Source organism: Crocodylus siamensis, chromosome 12 (assembly GCF_052110815.1).
Source record: "Crocodylus siamensis isolate JL-2025a chromosome 12, ASM5211081v1, whole genome shotgun sequence".
NCBI lineage: Eukaryota > Metazoa > Chordata > Crocodylia > Crocodylidae > Crocodylus > Crocodylus siamensis.
The window spans coordinates 13,588,302-13,612,561 of NC_143406.1; the positions used below are offsets into that span (position 1 = coordinate 13,588,302).

Sequence of the window (24,260 nt, forward strand, 5' to 3'; positions counted from 1 at the left end):
ACCAATAGTAAGGCTACTTACAACTGTGACTGATTCTAATGGCAACATGCCTCCTTGTAAGTATATTTTATTTCTTATTTAACAGGTGAAAAATGCAAGGGAAACAGCTGTAGAAACTACAGTTTTTAATGACAGAACAACTTAACTAAGTGGGTTAACTAGTTTGGGGGGCAGTGGAAGGGGCTAATTATTTCTTACTTGAGGGAGGGGCCAGACAACCCAACCTTCATTCCTAGTATTAAAACTAGGAGTTAGAGAGCTTCCCTATCTTTATATAGCTCACAACAGAGCATCAGTGGTTAACTTTTCTGACCCTTCTCAAATTGCACACTTAGACCACTTCTCCTGATAAGAATGCATTAGTACAAGTTACCTGTACAAACTTCTTTAAAGCTAATTCTAGGAAGAAAAGGTTCTCATTTGATGGATACACTGAAGGCATGGTGTGCAGCAGAGGGCAACAGAGGAAGCATACTTGCTGTGGCCAGGGATTCCTAGCTCTGGTCCCCAACTTTACAGAACCTTCACCTACATACTGAACTTAAGAGTGTCTCTATTCCCACCCCCATCTCTAAATGGGTAGGAAAAGTCTTCTGAGGTTTAACTTGTGTAAAATTTCAAATCTGAACTATTAACCCCAGTATTGACTTGGGATTGTTCCCAGCCTAATGCACACTAACAGATTGAGTGGTTCGTCTGTACAGTACTCCCAGAGTGATATGACCAGAGGGGGGGCAGGGCAAAACAGGCAACCTGTAACATCTTCACTGAATTCACAGCCTGGCCTGACTGGAGAAGAACTGTATCCTAAGCCTAGCTGTTCCCTCTGCTTTTAAAGAGGAGACAGCTCTTGGCACAGATGCAGGAGTAAAAGCCAAAGCTTCTGGCCTCTCAAAGGGGAGCGAGGAAATGGTGTGAGGAATGTACTTGTCCTTGCCAGAAGAACAGAAGTGACCATTTAAAAACATTATGCCATTAATGCCAAATGTATTTAATTAGCCACGATTGACATGCAGCCTCTTGCAAGAAGCTTGGACGTCACACTGAAGTTTCAAACACAGCAGATACAGAACGTAGCAATGCTGTACTTACTGTCTTGTTCAGCTCCTTTTAAAAATGCCCCAATGGCTCCCAGGTAGCCTTCATGTCTCAGGAACAATGCCTGAACCTCTCCCTGCCACAATATGAAACATTGCATTTGGATGGCCCCTGATGGCTGGCATGCACTTTGTCACTAATTCACACTTAAGCATAATAGACAAACCGGCTTGAACGCTTTTGATATTTTATCCATGCTATATTCTAAAACATTTTAATAACTCACGGGATGTTTGAAATATGCTTTTAGCATGTGCTACTGATACCCACCATCCTGACAAGGCAGCTCAGGGAGACACCTGGAGGAATACAGTGGTTTCTTGCTCTAAGATGGAACAGCTATGGAGCTGTAGAGAAGCCAGCATCTCAGTACAAAAAAACACCGTAACATCCCAGGGTTATTCAGCTCCCTTTGCTCGAAAGGGCTTGAAACGTAAGGGCATCTGGCAGTGCGCATCCCACATATTCTAAAGCCATTACCCTATTTTCCTTATCTTTCCTCCGTTTTGCTCACTATTGTTTTGCTGGCTTTCGAGATCCAAGAATAAGATGGCTTTTCCATGCAAATGTAGGAAACCTATATGCACTTTCCCCACCCTGATTTCTTCCCTCCCTCCCCACACCCACTCATTTGTCAGCACCATCCCCAGCACAACAAGAATATTCAGGGAGAATTGGGAATACTTCATTAGCAGCAAAGTTCCCATTTCCTCAGTAACAGAGGAAAATCTTAAGGGATTTGCAAGTGAAGAGACTAAACGGCTCCACTCTAACCTGAAGAACATGACCACTTGCTAGAGAGAGAGAGAGGACCAAGGATGACTTCATAACTCAGTCTAAGTCAAAAAACCTGTGCCCTTTGATAAAGCCTGCTCCTATTCTATAACAAGGAATTGTGTGGGTGGGATAGAACAAAACCCAAGATAAATGAAAACTAGGTTCATAAGACCCCACCTGGGAGCATTAAGAACAGAGAGTAGAGCTTTGAAGCCTAGGCATCCATGTGCTATTAACTTCATAAAAGCACCACAAGGATGAACGCTAATCTCTCCAGTCCCTGCCTTGTGCCAAGCTGACAACATATATCAACTGTTGGCTTGCAGCATCATTTCCCAATCAAAAAAAACTTCCAGAACCAGGGTTCTGCACAAAGGGAAGCCATCAAAAGTTGTTGGTGGGTTTTTTTTGTTTCTGAAGTTCTTTCAGATACCAGCCTTCCTTGAAAGAACGGCAGTCAGTATTTCTTACAAGATAATATTACTTGAGTTATCTCAGAGGAATAATCCCATCCTGAAAAAGGAGGAAGGAGTTAAGAGGGGTGAAATCAGCATAAGAAACTGCATCATCTCTACAGCAGGCAAAGGATTTGGTTTAAAAAAAAAAAAAATCAATACTGAACAGCTACAGGGCAACTGAGCTAGTTTAAGACAACTCAGACTCTTTTACACAACCTCTCTCTGTAAACAGCCCTTGATTTCCAAAAACAGCATGGCTCTAGCAAGTTGCCTTAGATCATTAATCATAGAACACCCCTTATGCATTAATCTGATCACATGTCCTTTTTGCTACACTTGCAACTAACAGCATATTAAAGTTTCCCAACAGATACCCATATGTGTTGGACTGCTCCTGGGGCAGTTTAATCTTCAAGTACCTTGGAAAAGAAATTAATACTGTAGGTGATTGTGCGCATGGTAACTGGATGACCCCGAATAAAGAATCCTCCGAAATAGATTTTGTCTAGATTATGGAGCTTGGCATAGAGGCAGGCAAGCTGACCAATGTCATTGCTGATCATGTGCAGTAAGCTCTTTGCCATATCTTCTTTAGAAAAGTCTAAAAGAGAGAGCAAAGTATATTAAAGATGGCTGAATACCGCTTAAGCAGACACTTATTCTTATAGACAGACTACATGAAAAACTTATTCTTGAACTAGCTTCACTGGCTTCATTAGACTGACTAAAAGAGCAATGAACTTGGCTTTACAATTTAGGAGACAAAAAGGAAATTCAGCCCTCTTTACATACTGTCCATTCACTTTCAGAGGGGGATTAACACAGGTAATTTTATGGCACTGGGGCCTCTGTGTTGTAGTGCTTTTTTTGTTCAACAGAATGAGCACAGCTTCTAATAAAAGAATGAACGAGCTGCACTGATAACTTTCTTCCCTTCGAAGTGCTTCATAGATTATATACAGAACACAGCATCATTAACATGTTACAGACAACAGGGAGGACAGAAGAAATTTGGTTGAGGATACTGTGGCAAGCCTCAAATCTTGCGTGAAGTGCCCCTTTGAGGGATGCTATAGGAAGGTAAGCACATACACTGCAAACTGCAGGAAGTCAATTAATTACTTCTTAGATAACGCATGCTCAACCTCCACTTTCATAATGCCAAATCTTTGAACGTGTGGGGAGCCCCAGGCCCTGCTCACTAGATCTGACACCTGATTCCAGCCCACAGGGCCAGGTGGGAGGGGTCCCAGGCCCCCGGGACCCAATCCAGCCTGCAGATGAGCCCCACGACACTCATCTGCCCAGGGGCCCAAAAGGCCCACTATTTTAGATGGCTTGAGGCTGAGATCAGCCCTTCCAGGACTTGCAGGTTTCAGCACTGTGGGTGTTTCCCCATGTACGCAGCACATACTAGGACAATTAAATATCTAGGGCCTTCCCAAAGCCAATGACTGCCAGAGGTCTCTCTCTCCAAGGGGAGGCGGGGGGGAAGGGGAAATCACTGCTGGTTTTTTTGAGTTAATACAAATATATTTTCTCCTTCCTTCCCCAAGTCTCTGCATCCCTGCCTCCTTAAACTTGAAAAGATGAACACCACAATGCCCTGTTTGAGCAAGGCTAAAACAGTTCCAATTTGGGACTGGATTCTGTGGCTATACTGGCTCCCCAACCCAAACAGGAAAACTCTAGAGCAGGCTTGATTATGATCAGTTGAGGACCTAGAGCACACTCTGCAAAGGACAAGTGGTACAGGGGTTTGCTGTAGCATAGGCGGCTAACCAAGAACACTCTCTGGAGTGAGGAAGGACCCTCAAATCTTCAGGGAAGGTATGGCTGCCTCCATTCCTCTCCACTAGCTAGAAAAGAAAACTGAAGAACTGGGGCAATAGAAACAGCATTACTTATAAAGAGCATCCTACACCTATGCATGAGATGGGCAAATTGGTACTGAATGTTTCATGGCAACAACATTCCCCCTCCTATCAGCGTCTGAAAGAGCGAATAGGAAATTGCACAATCAGGAAACACTCATGGCAATGAGGAAAGTATTATGAACTAGGAAGCAAGTCTCTGGCAAACCTTGTCTGTGTTGATACCTTTATCTGCTGTGGCAGATTTCCCAAAGCTGCTAGCTATTAGATTTCCACTTAGACCCAGAGTCTGGTAGGCTCCTCCATACACATCTTTCACCAGCATGTCTACATTTGTGTGCTGTCCCTTTGACGCAAGCTGTAGCAGTTCATCAAATTTCTGAGGAAAAGAAGCAAATACCATTAACTCCAGGTTTCTTGGATGGTCAGGAAATCTAATCCAAAAGCTGATATTTGGCAGCACCCTGTACTGAGCACAGTATTTTAAAAAAAAGAGTAACTTCTGTCAGTGGGCATTATCTCAGGTTACTGGTCCCAACTACCCAGTGCACTCTTAATGCAGAGCATTGCCACCTTTTATAAAAAGTCACTCACAAGCAGACAGGCCCCTGATGATCAAAAGAACTTTCCCTAGAAGAGTGGACGTGAGACCAAGAGTAGGTTAAACTATAATCCAAGCTTATTTGCTTTTCACTTCACTTGCAGACAACTTCTGCCCAAGGATATCACAGGCTTAAATTAAACTATAATGTGCCACATCCTGACCTCAGATACACCCATGCAATCCCAACAGAAAAAGCTTAAAACTTCTATTCAAATGGGACTGCATGAGCATAAGCAGATAGAATCTGGCCTGTCATGAGACATTTTGGATTTTATTGCATTTCAAAAAGCAGATTAGCAAAAAAAAAAAACAAAAAAAAAACTTTAGCTCAGCACCCTTCAACTCTCCCAGATTAGCAGGATAACATGTTCCTAAACAAACCGCACTCATGCTCCTAAGAACAACGCTGGATAAACTTCATATTCATTCTCCTTTCCTTTTCCATCCATTATAACTTGAAGGCTTATACAGTTAAGCAACCCTTAAGACATCAATGCAAACAGAAGCCTGTCACAATTGTAGCCTCTGTATCAGCTATCTAGGATGGAAGTCTAAATGGATTAATACTACTGATCAGCAAGATCAGGTCTTTCTGGGTCAGAGAAAAATTAAAAATAATAACTAGCAATAATAACTAGCATCTGTAAAGATTGCCTTCTCAGAAGTAGCATCACTAAAAAATATATCCTTGCAGTGGATAGGGCCTTGTCTGGGCTATTTCACTTTAGCTGTGAACGCTATTAAAATTCCACCCCCCACCCCCACTCTGAAATCCAGTATAAATGAAAGGACCTGTTGACACAGCACCACTCTTTTAAAGGGACAATATTGCCAATATGAGCTCTTCCCTTTTGACATTTTCTTGATGGGTTCATGATATGTAACTATATCTTCTGTGACACTGCTGACATTTAAAGATACTTATTTAAGCCACATGGATGTTTGGAGACAGAAAAACAACAGGATTTAATTATATGAGATAAGCAGAATGGCACCAGATCAGATTGTGATACAGCAGATTATCCTCTGGTAATCTTAAATGTCTTGAATCCCCTCAAGAGCAGGGGAGAGAAATGAGAATCTCCCCAGCTGCAGATTACTGCAATATTTGAGCTCTTTCTTCTCTGCAGAGTGAGCATGTTAAACTTTAGCCTAGACTTAAAAATTGAAAACCAGACGAGTGATTCTTGAACACAAGATACACAAATAAATCAACAGATAGCCTGGATCGGACTGTACGGAGTTGTACCCAACCAGAAAAACAATCCTTTGGAGTGAGATAGGGAAGCAGGCAATCCAGTGTCTACAAACCCTGCCCATGAGCTTACACTCCACATGCTTTTGGCCTTTTGTCACAGGACAGGCATCCTATTTTCTTGTCTCATTTCTAATAAAGTTTACAGCTGGCACTCATGCACTTGCATTGCAAGAAGTGCCATCTCAACTCAAGGGCCCAGGTTAGCACCTTAACAGATAAGGCAGACAAGAATGGAATATTTAAGATTAGCAATATTAAAAAAAAATAGTTATCATTTCTATACTATGATGTCCACGTAGGAGCAGTGGTTCTTTAAAGATTTGGAAATAAATGCTGTGCATAAGATAAAACCTGAATCTACTGGACTTTGAAGTGACATTTCATTTTCTGAAGCCAGGGGCCCTCTTTTCTAAAAGGGCTATGCAGTGTGCCCTGAAGAAAGTATTTCATTAGCACCCTCCACTTCTCCCCTTTCTTAAAAAGTAATCCACAATACCTTGGTTTTTGTGAGTAAAGCTCCAAGACCCCAGAAAGTGCCCCCTCCGATTGAGCTCCCTCCAATCCATTCAAACTTGTCCTCCATTTCCACCTACCGGTCAAACACAGTCATTTTAGCAAACAGTTGTGCATATATTTGCAAATGGGCATACACCAAATTATACATATATTACACTATATAGGCAGCAAACAATGGAGCGGTTTAAGAACCCTGGCCAAAATTTACTTTGTGCCCATGAATGAATTGTCCACTTGGCTGCCCCTCACCAATGCAGAAGCGGATGCATTTCAATAAGAAATTCTAAACTTATCAGAATCTGGTTGAGTCATTAGAGGTTGTCTTCACATAGATTTGCACAGAGCAATCCTGATCCGACTCTCTGGGTGCTACCACGATACGATAATAAATCATATGCAATTACCCACAAACCAAAGTATATTCTTTGTTACATTTTCCTATTACACACTACATTGAAATTTCTCACTGCTCTTGTAACTTATTTTTTCCCCCCTCTCACCCTGTTCTGGCAACTGACTGCCAGGGTTTGTCTCTGTCAGTTTTTCAGTTTAAAACCATGACATTTACTGCAGACCAGTGAAAAGAATTGACAAGAATAATTCCTTTTATAGAGCGCCACTTCTTAGCCACTCTGAATATGCAAAGGGGTGATCAACCTGTTTTAATTAAGGGGCTGCTCTAACCACAACGTTACCAGGTAGTCCACTTTGTCTGTGATCATTTACCACTATTATAACCTAAAACCTTTCGATTTACTGCACCTATTTTTTTTCAATACCCCTGTGACTGTGGCAAACAGTATCCCCCTCCTCCAAAATGCCCATTTTATAGGAGACCCTGAGACAGTTAAACAGGTATTCCTATTTTGCGCAGCACTGAACACCTGTGGTGGGTTTGCTTTCAATAAAACAAAAAAAATGTAAGAAACGTTGAAATTTATTCCTGTTTAAGATTTTAGACTTAAGCTCAGTACAGACATTGGACTGCTTTTCACAGGTTGTTGCCAAGTGTTTGGGCACTGTGCGTTTGTCATCTGCAGTTGCTGTATTAGCCTCTTCAAGCAGAGGATTATTTTAATGAAAGGGGATGGGAGGCAATCAGTGGGAAGGCAAGTACAACACCCTGAAGTGGAAATTAACATTCATGGGCTTCAGGCTCTTGGCAAAAAACTAGACATCACCCAAAAAAGACACAAAACATCAGTTTGATAAACCCCATTCAGGTGATGCTTTCTACAATTTAAGGACAGAACATTTTGTATACACTAAGAGTTAATCCCATTGTCTACTGGCTTACTCACCTTCACTATGGACACCCCAGAGCCAATGTTGACTAGCAAATAAGGGAAAATATTTGGATGATTTGTTTGAAACCGGAATTCAGTATCCGAATCTTTCTGGTAGGCAAATACTTCATGTGGTATATTTTTTAGTACAAAGTTACACCCTTTAATTAGGCAGGTCATTACATCTTCTTTATCCACCCTAAAGAGAAAGGGAAAAAGTCACACTTACAGAGTCAACTATACTGTTTCAGGAACATTATAAAATCTTATTTGTAGCATAGATGGAATTACAACTAACCAAAAGCACAAGAAAGCAGAAAAGCCATCAGCACTTGTATTGGCTTAGAGATCTGGACTTAAGAGCTAGATCCATAAAGGGGCTAAAATGCCTAGTCCCCATGACAGAATTCACAACCCAGAGTCTGGCACCTAGGCCTCCTATGAGAAGCCTGAGGAACTTCTGTCATTTCAGGACAGGATTTACAATGATCAGCACAATGATCTGAGTCTTGCCTAAAGCAGTGAGTTAAGACATTGTGAAAATGATGATGCCAGGGTCTCACCCAAGGTGGAATATAGATCCTGGAACCATCTTCTCAAAGGAAATGCCTAAACCCTTTCTTTCAAAACACCACCACTCGAGAAGGTAGGGATAGAACAATACATCCTCCCTTTCTTACGCAGCTGAGTGGTTAGGATGCATTTCCCACATCCTGAATGAGAGGTTTTGAATTTCTTCCAGCAAAGGACAACACTTAACCACATCTCCCACCTGCCAGGTGGGTGTACTAACCACCAGCCTGTGAACTACTAAGCAGTTAACTATTTATATGATTTGCATCTACTGGAGCAGGGATCAACATGCAGGTCTTTCCACATTTGACCCCTGCCAAGTGCCCTAATCAGGAGACTGGAGAGTCATATTCTGTTTCTCATCTGTTCTTCGGCCAAATGGATTTTTAAATCTTTTCTGAGATGCAGACCAGCTTCAACAGGAAGGGTTGAGAATTTGCCCACTACAGACTAGCCTATAAGCTCAGCATGCACTAACTAGCCAATTAGTTCCATGTCATCACAGTGGAGTAGCATAGGCCAGTGAAAGCCAATCTTTGTGGCAGGCACGTTGAGCCCTGCACCCTCCTGGAATTCTGCTCCAATCCCCTTCCCCTGCCTGATCTGCTGTTCTGTTTTCTGCTCCCAGCCCTGTCTGCCCTCTCCCATATCTGTTGTGTACCATACACAGAGGTTGCCCATTGCCCACCCTGGCATAGGCAGTGCCTTTGTCTACCCTGTTTTAACCTATGGCACACTGTAAGGCATTATTGTGTCTTGTAGTTGTGTCTGAGGGTTTGAGGAAGCAATTTCAGTCACTCTCATGGGTAAATGATTGCTTGTGAATACAGAGGACTGGATTCCACAGTTCAGGAAACCCCACCAGTCCTTTGTTCCCAACTTGGTGGTTTTGGACTTGGGTGCCAGCATCCTTTTGTAGCTATAACCCTTAAATGGCAAGTAAATTTGTTCTGTATAGAAAAGTGGTGGAGTCAGAAATCTCAATACAATAGTTACCTAGACTAAAGATCCACAATTCTTGCTTACAATTCCTGTAAAAGAATTCAAAGCATTTATATAGTGCATCAACTCATTATTCTGCTGTGCAATTCACTCTGAGATAGTGATCAATTTTGGGGGTGGGGAATCCACACCACTCCAGAAAGTGAATCAGAAGCACTGCTCTAACAGAGAATCTCTAGCCCACTGCTGAAATGCTGCCACTCAAGGCAAAAAAAAAAAAAATATATATATCAAACTGCTTAACTTCATATATTCATGTTACATAGCAGACCAGGCCAGAATTCTCATATGCAACTGAAGCTTCAAGGAGTTGCAATGTAGCAGAATATATTAGCAAAGCTGGAGTTTAGCCAAGACACATTGTGTCCAATTTGCAGATAGATTTCTAATGATCTCCATGATGTGAAAGATGAATGAACTATACTGGCACAGACACCTGTTAGTATGCTGAGGAGATTCAGTACCAGCTCAGAGGGAAAGTTAGCTCTTAATTAATTGACAGTGTCTATTCCTGTAGCAGTTCATCATTCCTTGATATCTCCCATCCAAGCCAAGGCTTGCTGATCTTGAGTTCCTAATGCAGGGGTAGGCAACCCCCCCCGGGCACAGGTGCCAGAGCATGTCATGCGAAGGCATTTTGCTTGGCATGCATGCCTCATGGTAGAAAGCAGGAAAGGGGCCAGGGCTGTACTGCCTGCCACAACAAGGACTGGACCTCTTGCAGCTCCCCCAGTGTCCACCCTGGCACACCAACATCACACAAGTCATGGGTGTGGGTGTTTTTGGCACTCTGCCCAAAAATGGTGCCGACCCCTGTCCTAAAGGATGCAGACTAACCGTGGTTGGACCCAGAGGGTTGTGATTGATGGCAGTCACTCATTGTGGTGCCCTGTGACCAGTGGGGTCCCTCAAGGCTCTGTCCTGGGACCCATACTGTTCAACATCTTCATTAACGATGTGGACATTGGAGTCAGGAGTGGACTGGCCAAGTTCGCCGATGACACCAAACTTTGGGGCAAAGCATCCACGCCAGAAGATAGGCGGGTGATCCAGGCTGACCTGGACAAGCTCAGCAAATGGGCGGACAAGAACCTGATGGTGCTTAACACCGAAAAATGCAAAGTTCTCCACCTTGGGAGGAAAAACCTGCAGCATCCTTATAGGCTCGGCAGTGCTACATTGGATAGCACTACAGAAGAAAGAGACTTGGGGGTCATCATTGACCACAAGATGAACATGAGCCTGCAATGCGATGCTGTGGCTAATAAAGCGACCAAAACGATGGCTTGCATCCATAGATGCTTCTCGAGCAAATCCCAGAGACATCATTCTCCCCTTGTACTCGGCCTTGGTGAGGCCGCAGCTGGAGTACTGCGTCCAGTTTTGGGCTCCACAATTCAAAGGATGTGGAGAAGCTTGAGAGAGTCCAGAGGAGAGCCATACGCATGATCAGAGGTCAGGAAAACAGACCTTACGATGATAGGCTGAGAGCCATGGGACTCTTTAGCCTGGAAAAGCGTAGGCTCAGGGGTGATCTGATGGCCACCTATAAATTTATCGGGGTGAACACCAGGATCTGGGGGAACGTTTGTTCACCAGAGAGCCCCAAGGGAAGACTAGGTCGAACGGTCACAAACTCCTGCAAGACCATTTCAGGCTGGACATAAGGAAGAATTTCTTTACTGTCGGAGCCCCCAAGGTCTGGAACAGTCTGCCAGCAGAGGTGGTTCAAGCACCTACACTAAACACCTTCAAGAGTAAATTGGATGCTTATCTTGCTGGGATCCTATGACCCCAGCTGACTTCCTGCCCTTTGGGCAGGGGCTGGACTCGATGATCTCCGGAGGTCCCTTCCAGCCCTGATGTCTATGAAATCTAATGACAATACTATTACTTAAGAAAACAACAACACTAATTATAACTTAGCCAGTTTCCACTTACTTTAGTCCCAGCTTCTTCTCAATAAGATCTTTGAATTTATAGGCACCACCCCCTGTGGCTTTGATCACTTTAGTTTCTGTGTTGACAAGATGGTCTTTAATGAAATCAAGGCAGGTTTCAATGTAAGTGTTTTCAAATTTAATGAAGTGCAGTCGAGCTGTGATCTCTTCCTGAACTGTGACTTCATATGGAGATTCATGCTCGATGTCCTTTAAAACAAACAAACAAAACCCCACAACGCTAAGTATTTATTCTTTTTGGCTTTACATGTTCTTTTTCTGATCAGTTTTATGTTACTGAATATTATACTTTGCCCACAACCAATTATGGCTACCATGGCCACTCACATCCCCCCAGTCCTCCCCCTACAAGCATACACGTGATCTGAAAGATAAGTTCAGAAGACTGCTGTTGCTTTATTCTGAAAAAACAAACAACCACTTCTTCCCAAACTCAATCCAGCAAATGGCATGAGAAAATCAGAGCACTTATGTTTACAATGGCTAAAGAGCCCAAGATAGGAAAAAAAATGTTTCCCTCAATACTACAGTAGGTATGGTGTAATTTTATGGGCCTCTCGCAGTAACTTAACAGTTCAGCTGTTGTTCGCTTTGCATTTTAAGACTCTTGCTTATAACTTTGTCAAAATTTAGCAGTTATGGCTGCACTCTTCCAAGCCAGCTGTCTTCCTCTGACTGAACTTTTTTTGGAAAAGTTTAGGTAAAAAATATTTGGAGCCTTCCCAACAGTGACCAATTAGAAGCATTTCAGGTTGGTCCAACTTCCCTAGAATCCCCTTGTTGACCACAGGTGGGACTTTGTTTCCCTTTTGTGGATCTCAATGGTCGCTTTTCAGTGCTCTAAGTGCCAAAAATGCCACCTAGGAGCAAGTACCAATTCAATGACCCCTGCAGTGTGGACACATAAGTAGATCTACACAGAGACACCACACACTGTAGAGCTAACCATGCACTGGGGCTAACCATGCATGTGACTAAATACATTATTCCAGTCTGAACAGGTACCCGTGTCTAAGTCCTGAAAAAGTAGCTGGCCAGACAATGCAGGTGTTCGACTTGAGAAGAGTAGACCCCCCCGCATATTTTAGCCCCAATACCTAAGCAGAGTAGGGTCCAGGCATATTTTAGCCCCAATACCTTAGCAGTTACGGCATTCATTCAGGAAGCCAGAGGCTTCAGTTCTAGGCTCACACTTGTCCATATGAAGTTTGAACTTGCATCGCTGACTTCCCAACAAAGCACTCTAACCACTATGCTGCAGGTCAGGCATTACCCAAACCTCTTACTAAGGTTCCTTCCAAGTCTGGGTTGGGACCCTACGCAGCCAAAAGCAGGACATACGAGGAGTCAGAAGCAGACAAACGAGCCAGGTTTGTGGCTCAGCAAGGTAGTTGTTGCCTTAACAGAAAAAAGGGCCTAGGTTCTAGCCTAGATCTTAGTTCTCAATGGGATAAAAGCTTCAGCACTGCCCTTCCCACTATTTTATCCAATGACTAAAAGATTCAAGTGGCTCAGCTTCTACATGGTGGTTAGACTGCTGTGCTGGGGAGTCAGAGACAGAGAACAAAATCCTTCTCAGTGAGTGGGGTCTAGAATCCAAGTCTCCAGTTTCCTAGGCAAGTGTCCTCTTTTTGTGGCAGGGCCTCCCTCTTTTTTCCTGGACTTAAACTCAGGTATACACGCGCATAGCCCTACTGCACTGGTTTGGTCTGCCTACATGCACAGGCTTAAGCATCCAAAACAAAGCAGGGGCCAAAACCATCCAGGTAGTTGGCAAGAAAACTGTCATTTAGATTTACAAAGGGAAACAGAATTCTGCTCCATGTGTGCCTACATTATCACCTCCCTTCAAGTACCTTCACCTAAAAGTCGCAGAAAAGGCAGCTTAGGATCTCAAGACACACAATGTTTTCTCAAACAGCACAGCACTGTGTTAAGATATGTGCACGGATCACCAAACTGACCGTACAATCTTCCTGTTTTCAAAATGCTTCTCTGGGTCAATGTCTCCTATAGTAGCTTTTTTCCATATTAATTCCTGGTTCAAACTTGCACACCTCCTGAAAGTGTTTACCTTAGAGCAACTCCCTATTGAAAGAAATTTTTGCTGACATTTAGCAACTCCTAATTAGGACTGTGGTCTGAAAATGCCTGTGTACTGAAAGTGCTGCCTTGCTGTACCACCGCAAAAAATCAGTAATGTGGAAGTCAGCTCAGTGTTTCAGACTTGTGTGTTTCCATTTTGGGTCACAGTTTCAGATGACAGAGGATCTGGATTGCTACCCAGTGCAATTCTTACCTTTCCTGAATGATCAAAGGATCTCACTCTTGCTACTTTATGCTGCACAGTCGAATAATAAGCCAACTTCGTTAATGACCCACCTGTTAGCAAAAAATGAGGAGAGTTTCATGTTACCAGGTCACATATCAGACAGAACTTAGATATTTGGGTAGATACTTCAACCTAGTACAGTTGGTTGGTTTTAAGAGCTGCTTAGCTACAACCAGTCTAGTTAAGCTAAGCATATTATGCAGTGACTCAAAACACACTCATTTGGGGACTGTCTTGGCACAGCTAACTCCAAATTTACTCCTTGAAGTGAAAAGCTTCATAGGATGGAATCAAGCCCCCCTGATGTAGGGATGGTGAATAATGAGCACAGATACTGAAGGCATGAGTCCAAAGCTCCAAGTTACCTTTTGCTTAAGCAAGCGCTGTTTAGACAATTGGGGCTTTACAGGACTAATCCTCACCCACATACAACCTATTTCACAAGTAGCTACGAGGCAGGAAAAGTGTTCATGGCCATGAAGAAGTGAAAGCACATGAAGGCAAGTGCTTTCAGTAGCAAGGCATGATATAAGCACATGGCTGAAGTCCCTAGCGCGTAAATGCTAGATGTCCATTTCTTGTTGCTGTGATCATGCGTTTAAAACTGACAGTTTTGTAAGGTCTGTTTAAAGACATGCCAAGTAGGTTTTGCTGCGTTTGTTGTTCTGAGCTATTTTGCTCAATTAACGAGATTGCATTGCAACACTTAAACATTTATACAAGTTATTTTCAAGCACAAATTTCAGCAGAATAATTATTCAGCATGTAAAGATATGTTTTGGATTCAAGAATGGACAACTCCTTTTAAAAAGGAAAAAAACCAGCAGGAAGCATGGGAAAAATAATGTTCCACATAGATTATGTCTGGACCAAACCCCGAGGTCCTTTTTACTTGTAAAAAGGCTTCAGTAAACAGCCAAAAAGCCTCTTCAAATCTGTCAGGTAGAGGAGAATGCAAACTTCAGGGGACTGTGACATCAGGGTAGCTAAATGCCCTTTCTTTTTGTAGGGATATCAATGCAAACTGGAAGTTGCTTCATTTGAGACCAGCTGAATTACACTGAAGTAAAATGAATAGGCATAGAATATCAGCCCCCAATGTTTAATCACTTTTTAAGTGCTGCAAGTCTTGCAGGGAGTCAGCAAGAGATTAAACAGGATTTGCAAGGATGGGTAAAGCCAAGTCCTAAACACCTTTTAAAAATGACCTTGCTATAGATACAGAAGTTAAAAGAAGCAGCCTTCTCATTCATTATTTCGTCCAAGGTTTCTCCTTTTTAAAGGCTATTTCTCTTGCCCCCTTACCTATGAAACTGCAGTTTAAGTAATGCAAGGCTTTACTTAATGCTTTTAAAAGGACAGCAATCCCAGTTAAATATCCATATCCATGTAACTAAATATCCAATTATGCAATTAGATATGAATAATTAATATATGCATAAATGTGCACTATTAAATCTGCATAAATATACCATTAAATATCCAACTAAATATCCATACCCGTGTAATTGCTGGCCTCTGTTCCAACTGCAACAAGCAAACCTCTAAAAATGTGAACCAACACCACAAGCTCATTTATCTCAGTGAAACAAAGTAATCTCCCATCAATCCAAGTCTAGATTTGACCCAAGAGGTAGAAAGCTTTTTCACCCATGAAAGAGTCCTTAGTATATCGAGTCTTTGTACTACTGAAGTAATGCAGTCTAGCCTGCGCCCCACAAATGGGACAACTTTCACGTTGCTGTGTGTAAAGTACTCTACCCTTGCTGGGCTGAGAGTGTGCAAGAGGACAGGAAAACAGAAAGCTTTTAAAAATCACAAATATCCAAGTGATTTGCCAAGCTATTTGGCAACAGAGCTCCTACAACCACATTAAAGGCCAAAATAATTACACAGCAATATCCTTTTTAAAAGCCCTCTTTCAATCTAAGTGTTTAATAACTGCCAAACTACTTCCTTTTTTGTAGAATGAAGACTATTTGTTAAGGCTGCTGACATTATGATCGATATGTGCTTGTTGGTTTGCATTAAATAGCAGAACTTTACTACAAAGCATATGAAAACACATACATCTTTTCAGTATGTGTGTATACTGAAACCTGTTATATACAGGATATAAACCTGTTTCTCTTGCTTTGGCTCTTTGCTTTAGACATGGTTTCCATATCCACTATCCTTAGTGAGGGTTTCAACCAGCAGGTGATCAAGCACATACGGGAAGCATACTTTCAAAATCTGCTGCCCCTCACCACATGCCCTCCCTTCACCCCCATGCAATTAGAAAATAGGGTTTTCCTAAATGGGCAGATGCCTGTTCACCTGTAAGTTCTCATTTGTTCTTTAATATAGGCAAGGTTCTTTGAGTGATATCTTTTATTAGACCAACTGAGTAGCTGGAAAAAAAGCTTTAGGTAAGCTTTTGGGCACAGTCACCCTTCTTCAGGCATAGGGAGACTCTGCTGGTCTGAGACTCCAAGGAATTTAGGTGCATTTGTTCTCTAATGCATCTAAAGAGAGGTTCTCACTGACCAGAGCGCCTTATTGCTGTGACTACTTTACTCCCCACGTCCTTCTCCCTGTGCCATTATTTTCCTTCCATCACCTCTATGCACATCTGGCAGAAATCTATGAATGTAACTATGTCAAATGATCTACAGGAACAGGGCCACAGTCCATTCCTCTCTTCTTCCTCAGCCCCACCAGAAAAGGCCAAAAGTAAATCTCTATTGTTCTTGGTATTTCCTATAGAGGCAGGCAATCTCTTAGTTATCTAAGAGAGAAACTAGAAGTGAGTTGTTATAATGTGCCAGTTCTTACTATGCTAGCCCACTCTTTTTTCCATCAAAACTAACTTTTAGCTTCCCTGGCTGTTGGAGAAATCTGCTGGCAACTTATAAGAGGGCCACTACGTTTTAAAAATCACATCCTCTCCTTGTTTGCAACTCTTGCTACCTCTTATCACAACTCCCTTCCCCATCTGAACACAGAAAGAAAAGGTTCTTGAACCTTGTATTGAAGGATGCCACTAACATGCTGTAGCCAGTACTGAAAGAAAAATCAGGAAAGAAGATACCACAGGACTTTCAGGAATTCAGATCTCGAGCGGCTGTATTTAATCCATAAAACTAAAAGATTAATTCTGTGAATTCCCCAGACATTTCTTCCTCTTCAAATGCCTGTGAGGGTGTCCCCTTCATTAAGAGCTATATTCCTCTTGAAATTCTTGCAATTTGCTCATGATCCAGAGCGGTGTGCCTATGCTCAGCTGTTGAATCATTTACACAACCATGTCTTTCCAACTTTAAGTGAAAAGCAGGATGGATGCAGTCATAATTTACTAATCTATTTGAAGACTGAACAGGAGGCATCACACCGGTACATTCAGCGTCAAACTTTCTCCAAGCGGACATTTCACTGCATTTTGTTTTAAGCTAGGTATAATATTCAGTAACTAAGCAGGGTTTTGAAAGTGGTAGAGAGGAGAACATACCAGATAAATGACATGTGACGGAGGTCAATTCCACATGACCACTGACAACCCTATATGGCCACTGAGTCAGCAGAGCAGACTAGCTCTCAGACCGACCTTTTCTAAGGTACTCAGGCCTGATTCTGCATGTCAGCTACAACTGTAGCTTCCAGCCAAAGCAAAAAATAATCTATTCTCCTAGTGCCTTTTTTGAGTTGTAAAACAAAAATGCAAGGGTAAACAGGAACTGGATGAGTCTGTGCTTGGAGGGAAAACTGAAGGGAAATAAGTCAAAGGCTCCTGAAATTTATGTGCATGCTAAGATCCTTACTAAAAGGACACAGAGAAGTTCAAAGTGACTGTGAAAACACTGCAGTTTGAGGTGCATACCAGGCTCGCTCTGCTTCTAGCTTGGGTCCCCCGCCCAGTTGTAAGGACTTAACCTATTTTGGACACCGGCTGAACAGTTGTGTTGGTGCCTCGGGCTTTATTGCTAATCCACTCCTCTAATTCCGCTCTGACCCACTGAAAGGGAATGCTAATTTTAATTCACATTTCCAAGGAACGCATCATCCACCGCAAGGAATGAAATATCTAGACCTGACAGGAACTGGATTTTACTGTGACGCAGAGGAGCTATCTGGCTTCCTGCAGCCCTTTCTCTTTCTTGCAGGCTTGTCCCCACTTCCCTGTCACAGGGCAGGGGGGTAAGCTTCACGAGCGAAGAAGAGGACAGCGTGTTTTAAATGGACCAAATCTGCTGCTAGCGACTTGCCCTAAAGACTCAGTCCCGACACGAAGGGACAAACAACTTCACTCACGCCGCAAGGAGCATCTCGTCTGCCCCTGAGCAGCTTGCACCAGAGAAGAAAACAGACGGGACCAAAAGGAAACATCATCCCCTTTCCTCCAGCCCCTCTGTTTCCCAATGGCCCGGCAATCTCCGAGTGGGAAACGTGCTCATCTCGCATCCCTACGCTGGTTTTCACGTTTTATGCCCTGATGATTATGGGGCGAAACGAAGCCGCCCGGCGCCTGCCCCCTCGCAGGGTGTCTCGGGGGCTCGTGCTACGCGGGACGAGCTGGTTTTGCAGCAAAGCCAGCAGCAGCGCAGGATGCTGGGCCCCTGCACAGATCAGCCCCCGGGGCCGGAGCAGCGAGGCCCGGGGCCCCGCGCCCTCCTCGCTGCCCGGAGACAGGCCGCGGGGACCCAGTCGAGTTGTTTACCTCCCCGGCCCGTTAGCAGCCCCGCGCGGCGGCCCGCTGGGGCTTGTAGTCCGCCGCGCGCTCCTGACCCGGCCGCCGGGGGGCGCCGGGACTACATGTCCCGCCCTGCCCAGCGCCGGCCGCCCGCCGCGGGGGCCGCCGGGAGCCGTAGTGCGCCGGGCGCTCGCAGCGCCGGCCGTCGCGCTCGGGGGACTGCATGTCCCAGCGCGCCCCGCGCCGCCGAGGGCTGCTGCCCGGCCACCCCGAGCGAGCAGCTCCGCCGCCTCCCGCGGGCCCGGGCCTCACCGATGTCTATGGCGAAGCGCTTGGCGTTCTCCAGGTTGCGGAAGATCTCGTCGGGCGGCAGCGTGATGCTCTTGTCCAGGCTGCCGTGCCCGCTGCCGCCGCCGCGCCCGCCCCGCGCCGCCATTTTGAACGCGCCCCGCTCCTGCCCTGCCTCATCGGTATGCAAATATATGCGCATATATTTACATGTTAATGCGGGGATGCATACATTATGCTAAGGAGCTGCGCTGCAAGGCCCCGGCCCTGGGGGGCGCCCCTGGCGCGCGGCGGGCGGGGCTGTGCTGCCTTGCCGGGAAAAACCACCCCCTGGCCACAGCTAGCCGTCGCTTTGCACTGCCCCTCGCTCCTGTCCTCGGCTGGCGGCTCCGCGCTGCTGCTGGCCTGCACGTGTGCCATCGCCCTGTGCCCAGCGCCCTCTTTCGGCGCCTCAGGAAGGGCAGGGGAAGGACGAGGAGCGCAGAAGCCGTCGCGCCTGGCGTGGGCTGCACGTCCCATCTCCCGAGGCCGCAGAGGCACCCAGGCCCGAGGGGTTGCGCCTGCCTGGGCTCCTGGCGGCGGGGCACGTGCCCCTGTGGGCCCACGTTTGTTCTGCACCGTGCGCGCCTTTGTGTGGCTGCCCGAGGGAGCCCCGCACAGGCAGTGTGAAACCCACGTGCCCACTTTGGGGATCAGCGTGGAGCATCTCATGTAGGATGGCCATTTGTCTGCTTTTATCGACAACAGTCCAGTTTTCTGATCCTGCGTCCTCTATTGATATGAAGCCGGACGCCTTTATGTCCTCTATTTTTCACCACTCGGCACCGCTCTCGCAGCTGTCTGTGGGAGCTCCCCGCTGACTGCTGTCATGCCACTGACACGGCCGCCTGCGGGAGCTCGCTGTGTCCCCCCAGCCTTGGGAGGCACTTTTTTTTTTTTTTTCTGTTTTTTTGCACCGGTCCTGGAAGCACTGTAATACCAGGTCAATGCATGGAGTGGATGGAGCACGCTCCAGTTCCACCACCCAATACCAAAAAGAATCTGCTCAATATAGACCTCCTATGGAGGACATATCAGAGACAATTACCCTGGGGAGCTCGCCTACGTGGTCACGCTGCTTCCCCTGCCCCTTGGGAGGCACGCGGCATTCACGGTGGTGGGGGACAGTAGCATGAAATGCAATTATTTTCTATTCTTGAGGTGCCTCGATGGCCACCCTCACCTCACACGCCCTTGGTCCGCGCCGTAGCTGGTGTCGGCTGCCTGTCCCGCAGGAGCCTGGCTGTTGCGTGCACTCACGGAGCTCCGGTTGGGCCACACGGTGGCGGGGCTGCTCGTGTCTAATCTGCGCTCAGTCTCACCTCAAAGCAAAAAGTGACTCAAAACTGGAGCCTTGATTCAAAGTGAGATACAGAGGTTACTCAGAGCCACACCGCTGCTCTCCCTGCCTTAACCCAGTAAAAGGACAGTCGGGAGGAGGGAAAGCCATAGGGCTCAATGTGAGGTAGGAAGCTTGGTGGCTGCCCCAGCAAAACTGAGGGATAGGCAGGATGCAGCAATACGTGAGGAAATGCATTGCAGGAGACAGCCGTGCCCTCGGGCAGCTTGGGCAAGTCCTGACAGCTGGCTCTCTGTTCTGTGGCTCTGGGGCAGATTCATTTCCTCATTGCACCTACTGGTTTCTTAAGTTTTTTTTCTTTGTGTATATGATCCTTTAATCCTGTGAGGAACAGGGAGGCTGGTAAGGAATGCAGGAAGATACAGATTTAATTGCAGTGAGAGAGATTTAAGAGACGGAAGCAAATTTAGAGTGTTTTTATGACCGAAGCAATAAATGTAAATAATATAACAAATCCCTACCTATAGTGCTTCACATCATTAGATCTTCAAGCACCTCAAGCAGGAGGTTGGTATCGTTCCCATTTTACAGATGGGGACACTGAGGCACAGAGGTGAAGTGATAAATAAGGTCATCCAGTAGGCCAGTGTCAGGTCTGGCAATAACACCTGAGTCTCCTGTGGGCCAGCGCAATACTTTTTAATGCGCTGCCTTCTGACATAGATTTTCATTTTTTTGTCCCCAAATCTCCCTTCTCTGGGCCCTAATACTTCTGTCATTGGCCTCAGTGACCAAAGTGCTGTTGATTTCAGTGGCATGGACTCAAGCCCTGTGCATTTTGGCTTTTCCCCACCAGGATAAAGTGAACAATTACACACATTTTCCCTTTTGTATAGGAAGAAAATGTGAGTATCTGAAGTTTTTTACAACAACAGCCTTTGTCTCACACCTGTATAATAAATGGCAGCAAGAGAACATATCACAAATTCTTTTAGTAGCACTTTTTTTCACGTGGGAGATGGTTTTCCCTAATTCAGAATGCTTCTAAAACAATGGTCCTGCTTTTGACACGTCTCACAGGTAAATTGGTAATACCCCACTTTCTTAATCTGAGTGTGGAACTGAGACCCTCTGCTTTGACACTCCTGGTCTCTGTAAACTTTGCCAGGTAACTTGGGTCTATATTTTCAAATGGGCATTGCTTTTGGAGAGCTCCAGACCTAGTATCGGTAAAGTGAGGAAAGTAAGATAGGAGGGTTAGAAGGTACCTGTGTAATTATTTGTTAAAGAGATGTATCTGGTGTGTGACTAACTAGTTGCAAAAGGGTCAGTGGTAAACATTTGGGGCTGTGAATCTGTTAAAAGAGCAGGAGAGCAATGAGAAAACTGTTGCAACAGAGTTCCTGCCCCATGTCTGTGTACAGTCTCAGTACCAGGACCACCAGCCTTGTGTCCAATATTTTTGCCTTGTTAAACCCAAAAGGTGGATGTCAGCCAGCACATTCAACAACCCCACTCTCACCCCTCAACCCTCCTTCCTCCCTTCCTTTCCTTTCCCCACCCCCGTGCCCTTCATTACTGAAAACATCTAATTACATCAAGTGAATTTACAGAGAAGGTTGAGTAGTAGATAGCTTGAGGGTGACCCTGGCACATCTCATTCCCTTTGCCTGCTCCCTTCTGCTTTCCACAGCCAAGAAAGGCTGATTGAGGTTCTTTCTGGATCTTTGTCAGTGCCACAATCTGCGTTAACCCCTAGGACTTGCTTAAATTTCTATGCAAACCTGGACTGCTCCACAACTGAACTCTGATTCTTCTGTATCTATTATGCCTCCAGATACATTTGTAGTACAGTGAGTAGCTTGAGTGTGTCACAGCTGTGAGTGCAGCGTGAACACCTCTTCAACACAGCAGTTCTTTAAATCACAGGATCCTGCAAATCATTTTACAAGAGAGGTCCCAGCTGGCAATTTCACAAAGAAGAGAACAACTCACTGGATACAGATTCAGTAACCGGATTTTATTTTCACTCAGAGCCAAAATTTTTGTGACTTTTGAAATGCAAAATAATGCAAAAGAGATTACAGAGTCAGTGCATCTTAAATGAACATATCACTCCAAGGATGGTAGCAAATCAGCAGTTTTCCCCGCAAGCACGAGGGTACCAAAAGCACAAATAGAATTTGTACAGTCACCTTTTCATGAAAGGCTTTGCTAAACATTTCCTGTAAATTCGACAACACATGCCGTAACTTTCCTTTCCTATAAGGGTACAAGTGAGCTATTGCCTTTACAAAAGGCATTGCACATACTAAACCTAGCGAATTGTGCTCTACTCCGAGAGCCATACATCCTGAAGAATTTCCTCTACAGAACTGGGGTTGCTTTTCATAGTACGCTTAGCGCACCCTACAAATATTGTAGAACTTGTTACGGCAACCAGGTGAGAGCCACATTTTCAAAGGTGTCCCCCAATGCAGCTACCCAGCTTGGGATTTTCAGCTGTGGCTGGAGTCAAGCAGGGGTATTGCAGGAGTCTTGAATCGGGTGGCTGAGATGGAGGTGCTCCAGCTGAGCAGACACCTTTGAAAATGCGAGCCTGTACTTCTTAGAAGTTACTTAGTTTTAACCCAGCATGCGCATGCACTACCTCAGCATGGTCACACACCAGGAGACGTTCCTCTCTGAGCAACTCTTTTCAGTCGTCCTCCCATGAGGACTACAGGGCACATTCTTTTAGAATAACTCTCCAAGTAGTGGGAGCTTTTAGGTCCTTCTGGGAGAAGGGAAACTGATGTCCAAGCATCATCATGCTCTGTAAAAGGAAAGTGCTCTTCCCTACTCATTAGAGGAGTGCACATACTTGCACAGCAAGTTGCAGGCTCCTCTGGAATACAAGCACATGTCCAGAAATAAAACAGAAGTCCTTCTCATCTACCAGGGCCTCCAAAGGCTGCTGGAGGGCTTCAGCACTGCCTGTTTTGCAGGAGCTTGGTGGGAGAAACAGGAGGCTGCAGAAGAATTTGAGTCTTTGGCGGCCACTTGAGATCTCTGGAAGTGGCACAACAGTTTCGTCTGAGTTTCCATGTTGGCTGAATGGAGAGACAGGAACTGAAGAGCCTCTTTGAGGCACCAGGAATACCCTTCGCTGTAATCCTGCTGCAGATGCTGAGACGAGGGGAAAGCTGGAATAAGAGGAAAGACAGAGTTTTAGACAGGTCTGGCCTAACCTCCAGCCTAGGCATAAGTAAAACTAGCAGACAGGATCAGTTTGAAAACAGAGAGGAAGATGCACTCACTTTGGCTGTATTTCAGGTAGCTGACAGTCATCTCCAGGATGTCAGCTTTCTCCAGCTTGGAGTTGGGCTGGTGTCTCTGGAACTCCTTCTCCAGCAGGACTTTCAGTTGCTCGATGCTGCTGTTAATGCGATCCCGGCGCAGCTTCTCCACCATTGGTTTTCTCAGCTGTAACACGAGAAGGCAGAGAGAGAATTAGCCACCACCTTTCCTTTCTCATCTGCTCCAGCTAGGAGGCTTTGTTTTGAGCAGCCACTCTCAGACACGTGGTCACATGTGGCAGATACTTACTCTGTTTTTCTCTTTGGGTGTTAGGATTTCCAGCGCAAGAGTGTTAGGGGCCATTATCCCAGGAGTACAGGTGCCGACTTCACCTCAGATCTTGCTGTTCAGCAAGTGATACAGGGAGCTGGAAAGTGCCTGTATTTATACCCCAGAGCTGCATACAGATGCCTGGGGCCTAAGCTCCTTTGAGTTTCCCACACTCACTAGCCAATCCATGCTTTTAGCTGGACAATAGATAGAGCATCTATTACAGCATGGTAAATTGACTGTGAATTGCCTGGGGATAATACCCTGCTCCCAGCAGAGCAGGTGGACTGGGGAGCGTGTTACACAATAGAAGCTAGGCTAGGAGGGCTGGGGAGGAACGTGGGAAAGCGTTCGCCATCATTATAATCAAACTTGTGCCTGATGTTGGGACCATCAACATCTCAATATGCTGCCTTTTCCCAGGCTGCGGTGACATTAAGCACAGAAGACAGCTCCCAGGAAGAGAGAACAGCCCCCCCCTTGTCCTTGTCCAGAGGAGAAGCCAAAAGGGAAAAAGCTTCAAATTAGAGGGACTAAATCTTTTCATTGACATTAAACCGTGCTTGGATGAATACAGTGCTGGTCAATTTTCAGGCAACTAGTGATCAAAATCAGA

At 45.1% G+C, this 24,260-nt stretch overlaps 2 protein-coding genes and 1 pseudogene across 2 annotated transcripts in view; all 3 read right to left on the bottom strand.

Moving 5' to 3' along the window:
• PANK4 (pantothenate kinase 4 (inactive)) overlaps positions 1–18,875 on the bottom strand; it is a 35,560-nt gene extending 16,685 nt beyond the window's left edge. The window contains exons 1-8 of the mRNA XM_090023168.1: positions 18,721–18,875; positions 13,707–13,789; positions 11,388–11,596; positions 7,887–8,070; positions 6,566–6,658; positions 4,433–4,586; positions 2,753–2,934; positions 1,093–1,174 (exon numbers count right to left, since the gene is read on the bottom strand). Coding sequence (XP_089879294.1) covers positions 1,093–1,174; positions 2,753–2,934; positions 4,433–4,586; positions 6,566–6,658; positions 7,887–8,070; positions 11,388–11,596; positions 13,707–13,789; positions 18,721–18,844 — 1,111 coding nt within the window. The 5' untranslated portion in view covers positions 18,845–18,875. The remainder of the gene's footprint in view (positions 1–1,092; positions 1,175–2,752; positions 2,935–4,432; positions 4,587–6,565; positions 6,659–7,886; positions 8,071–11,387; positions 11,597–13,706; positions 13,790–18,720) is intronic.
• Positions 18,876–19,641: 766 nt separating this feature from the next.
• LOC149854661 (U2 spliceosomal RNA) lies at positions 19,642–19,796 on the bottom strand (annotated as a pseudogene).
• A 2,100-nt stretch (positions 19,797–21,896) lies between these two features.
• HES5 (hes family bHLH transcription factor 5) lies at positions 21,897–24,260 on the bottom strand. The gene is made up of 3 exons (XM_090023885.1): positions 23,624–24,260; positions 23,335–23,500; positions 21,897–23,220 (listed from the first exon to the last, which is right to left on the bottom strand). Exons 1-3 carry the CDS (start codon positions 23,675–23,677, stop codon positions 22,970–22,972), a joined length of 471 nt encoding a protein of 156 aa, XP_089880011.1. The 5' UTR covers positions 23,678–24,260; the 3' UTR covers positions 21,897–22,969.

What these genes read in the sequence shown, in the direction of transcription:
- HES5 (XM_090023885.1), bottom strand. Translation starts at nt 23,677, where the DNA reads ATGGCCCCTAACACTCTTGCGCTGGAAATCCTAACACCCAAAGAGAAA. An exon ending in CACCCAAAGAGAAAAACAGA is followed by an intron (nt 23,501 to 23,623) that starts GTAAGTATCTGC and finishes CTCGTGTTACAG; the next exon opens with CTGAGAAAACCAATGGTGGA. An exon ending in CTACCTGAAATACAGCCAAA is followed by an intron (nt 23,221 to 23,334) that starts GTGAGTGCATCT and finishes CTCTTATTCCAG; the next exon opens with CTTTCCCCTCGTCTCAGCAT.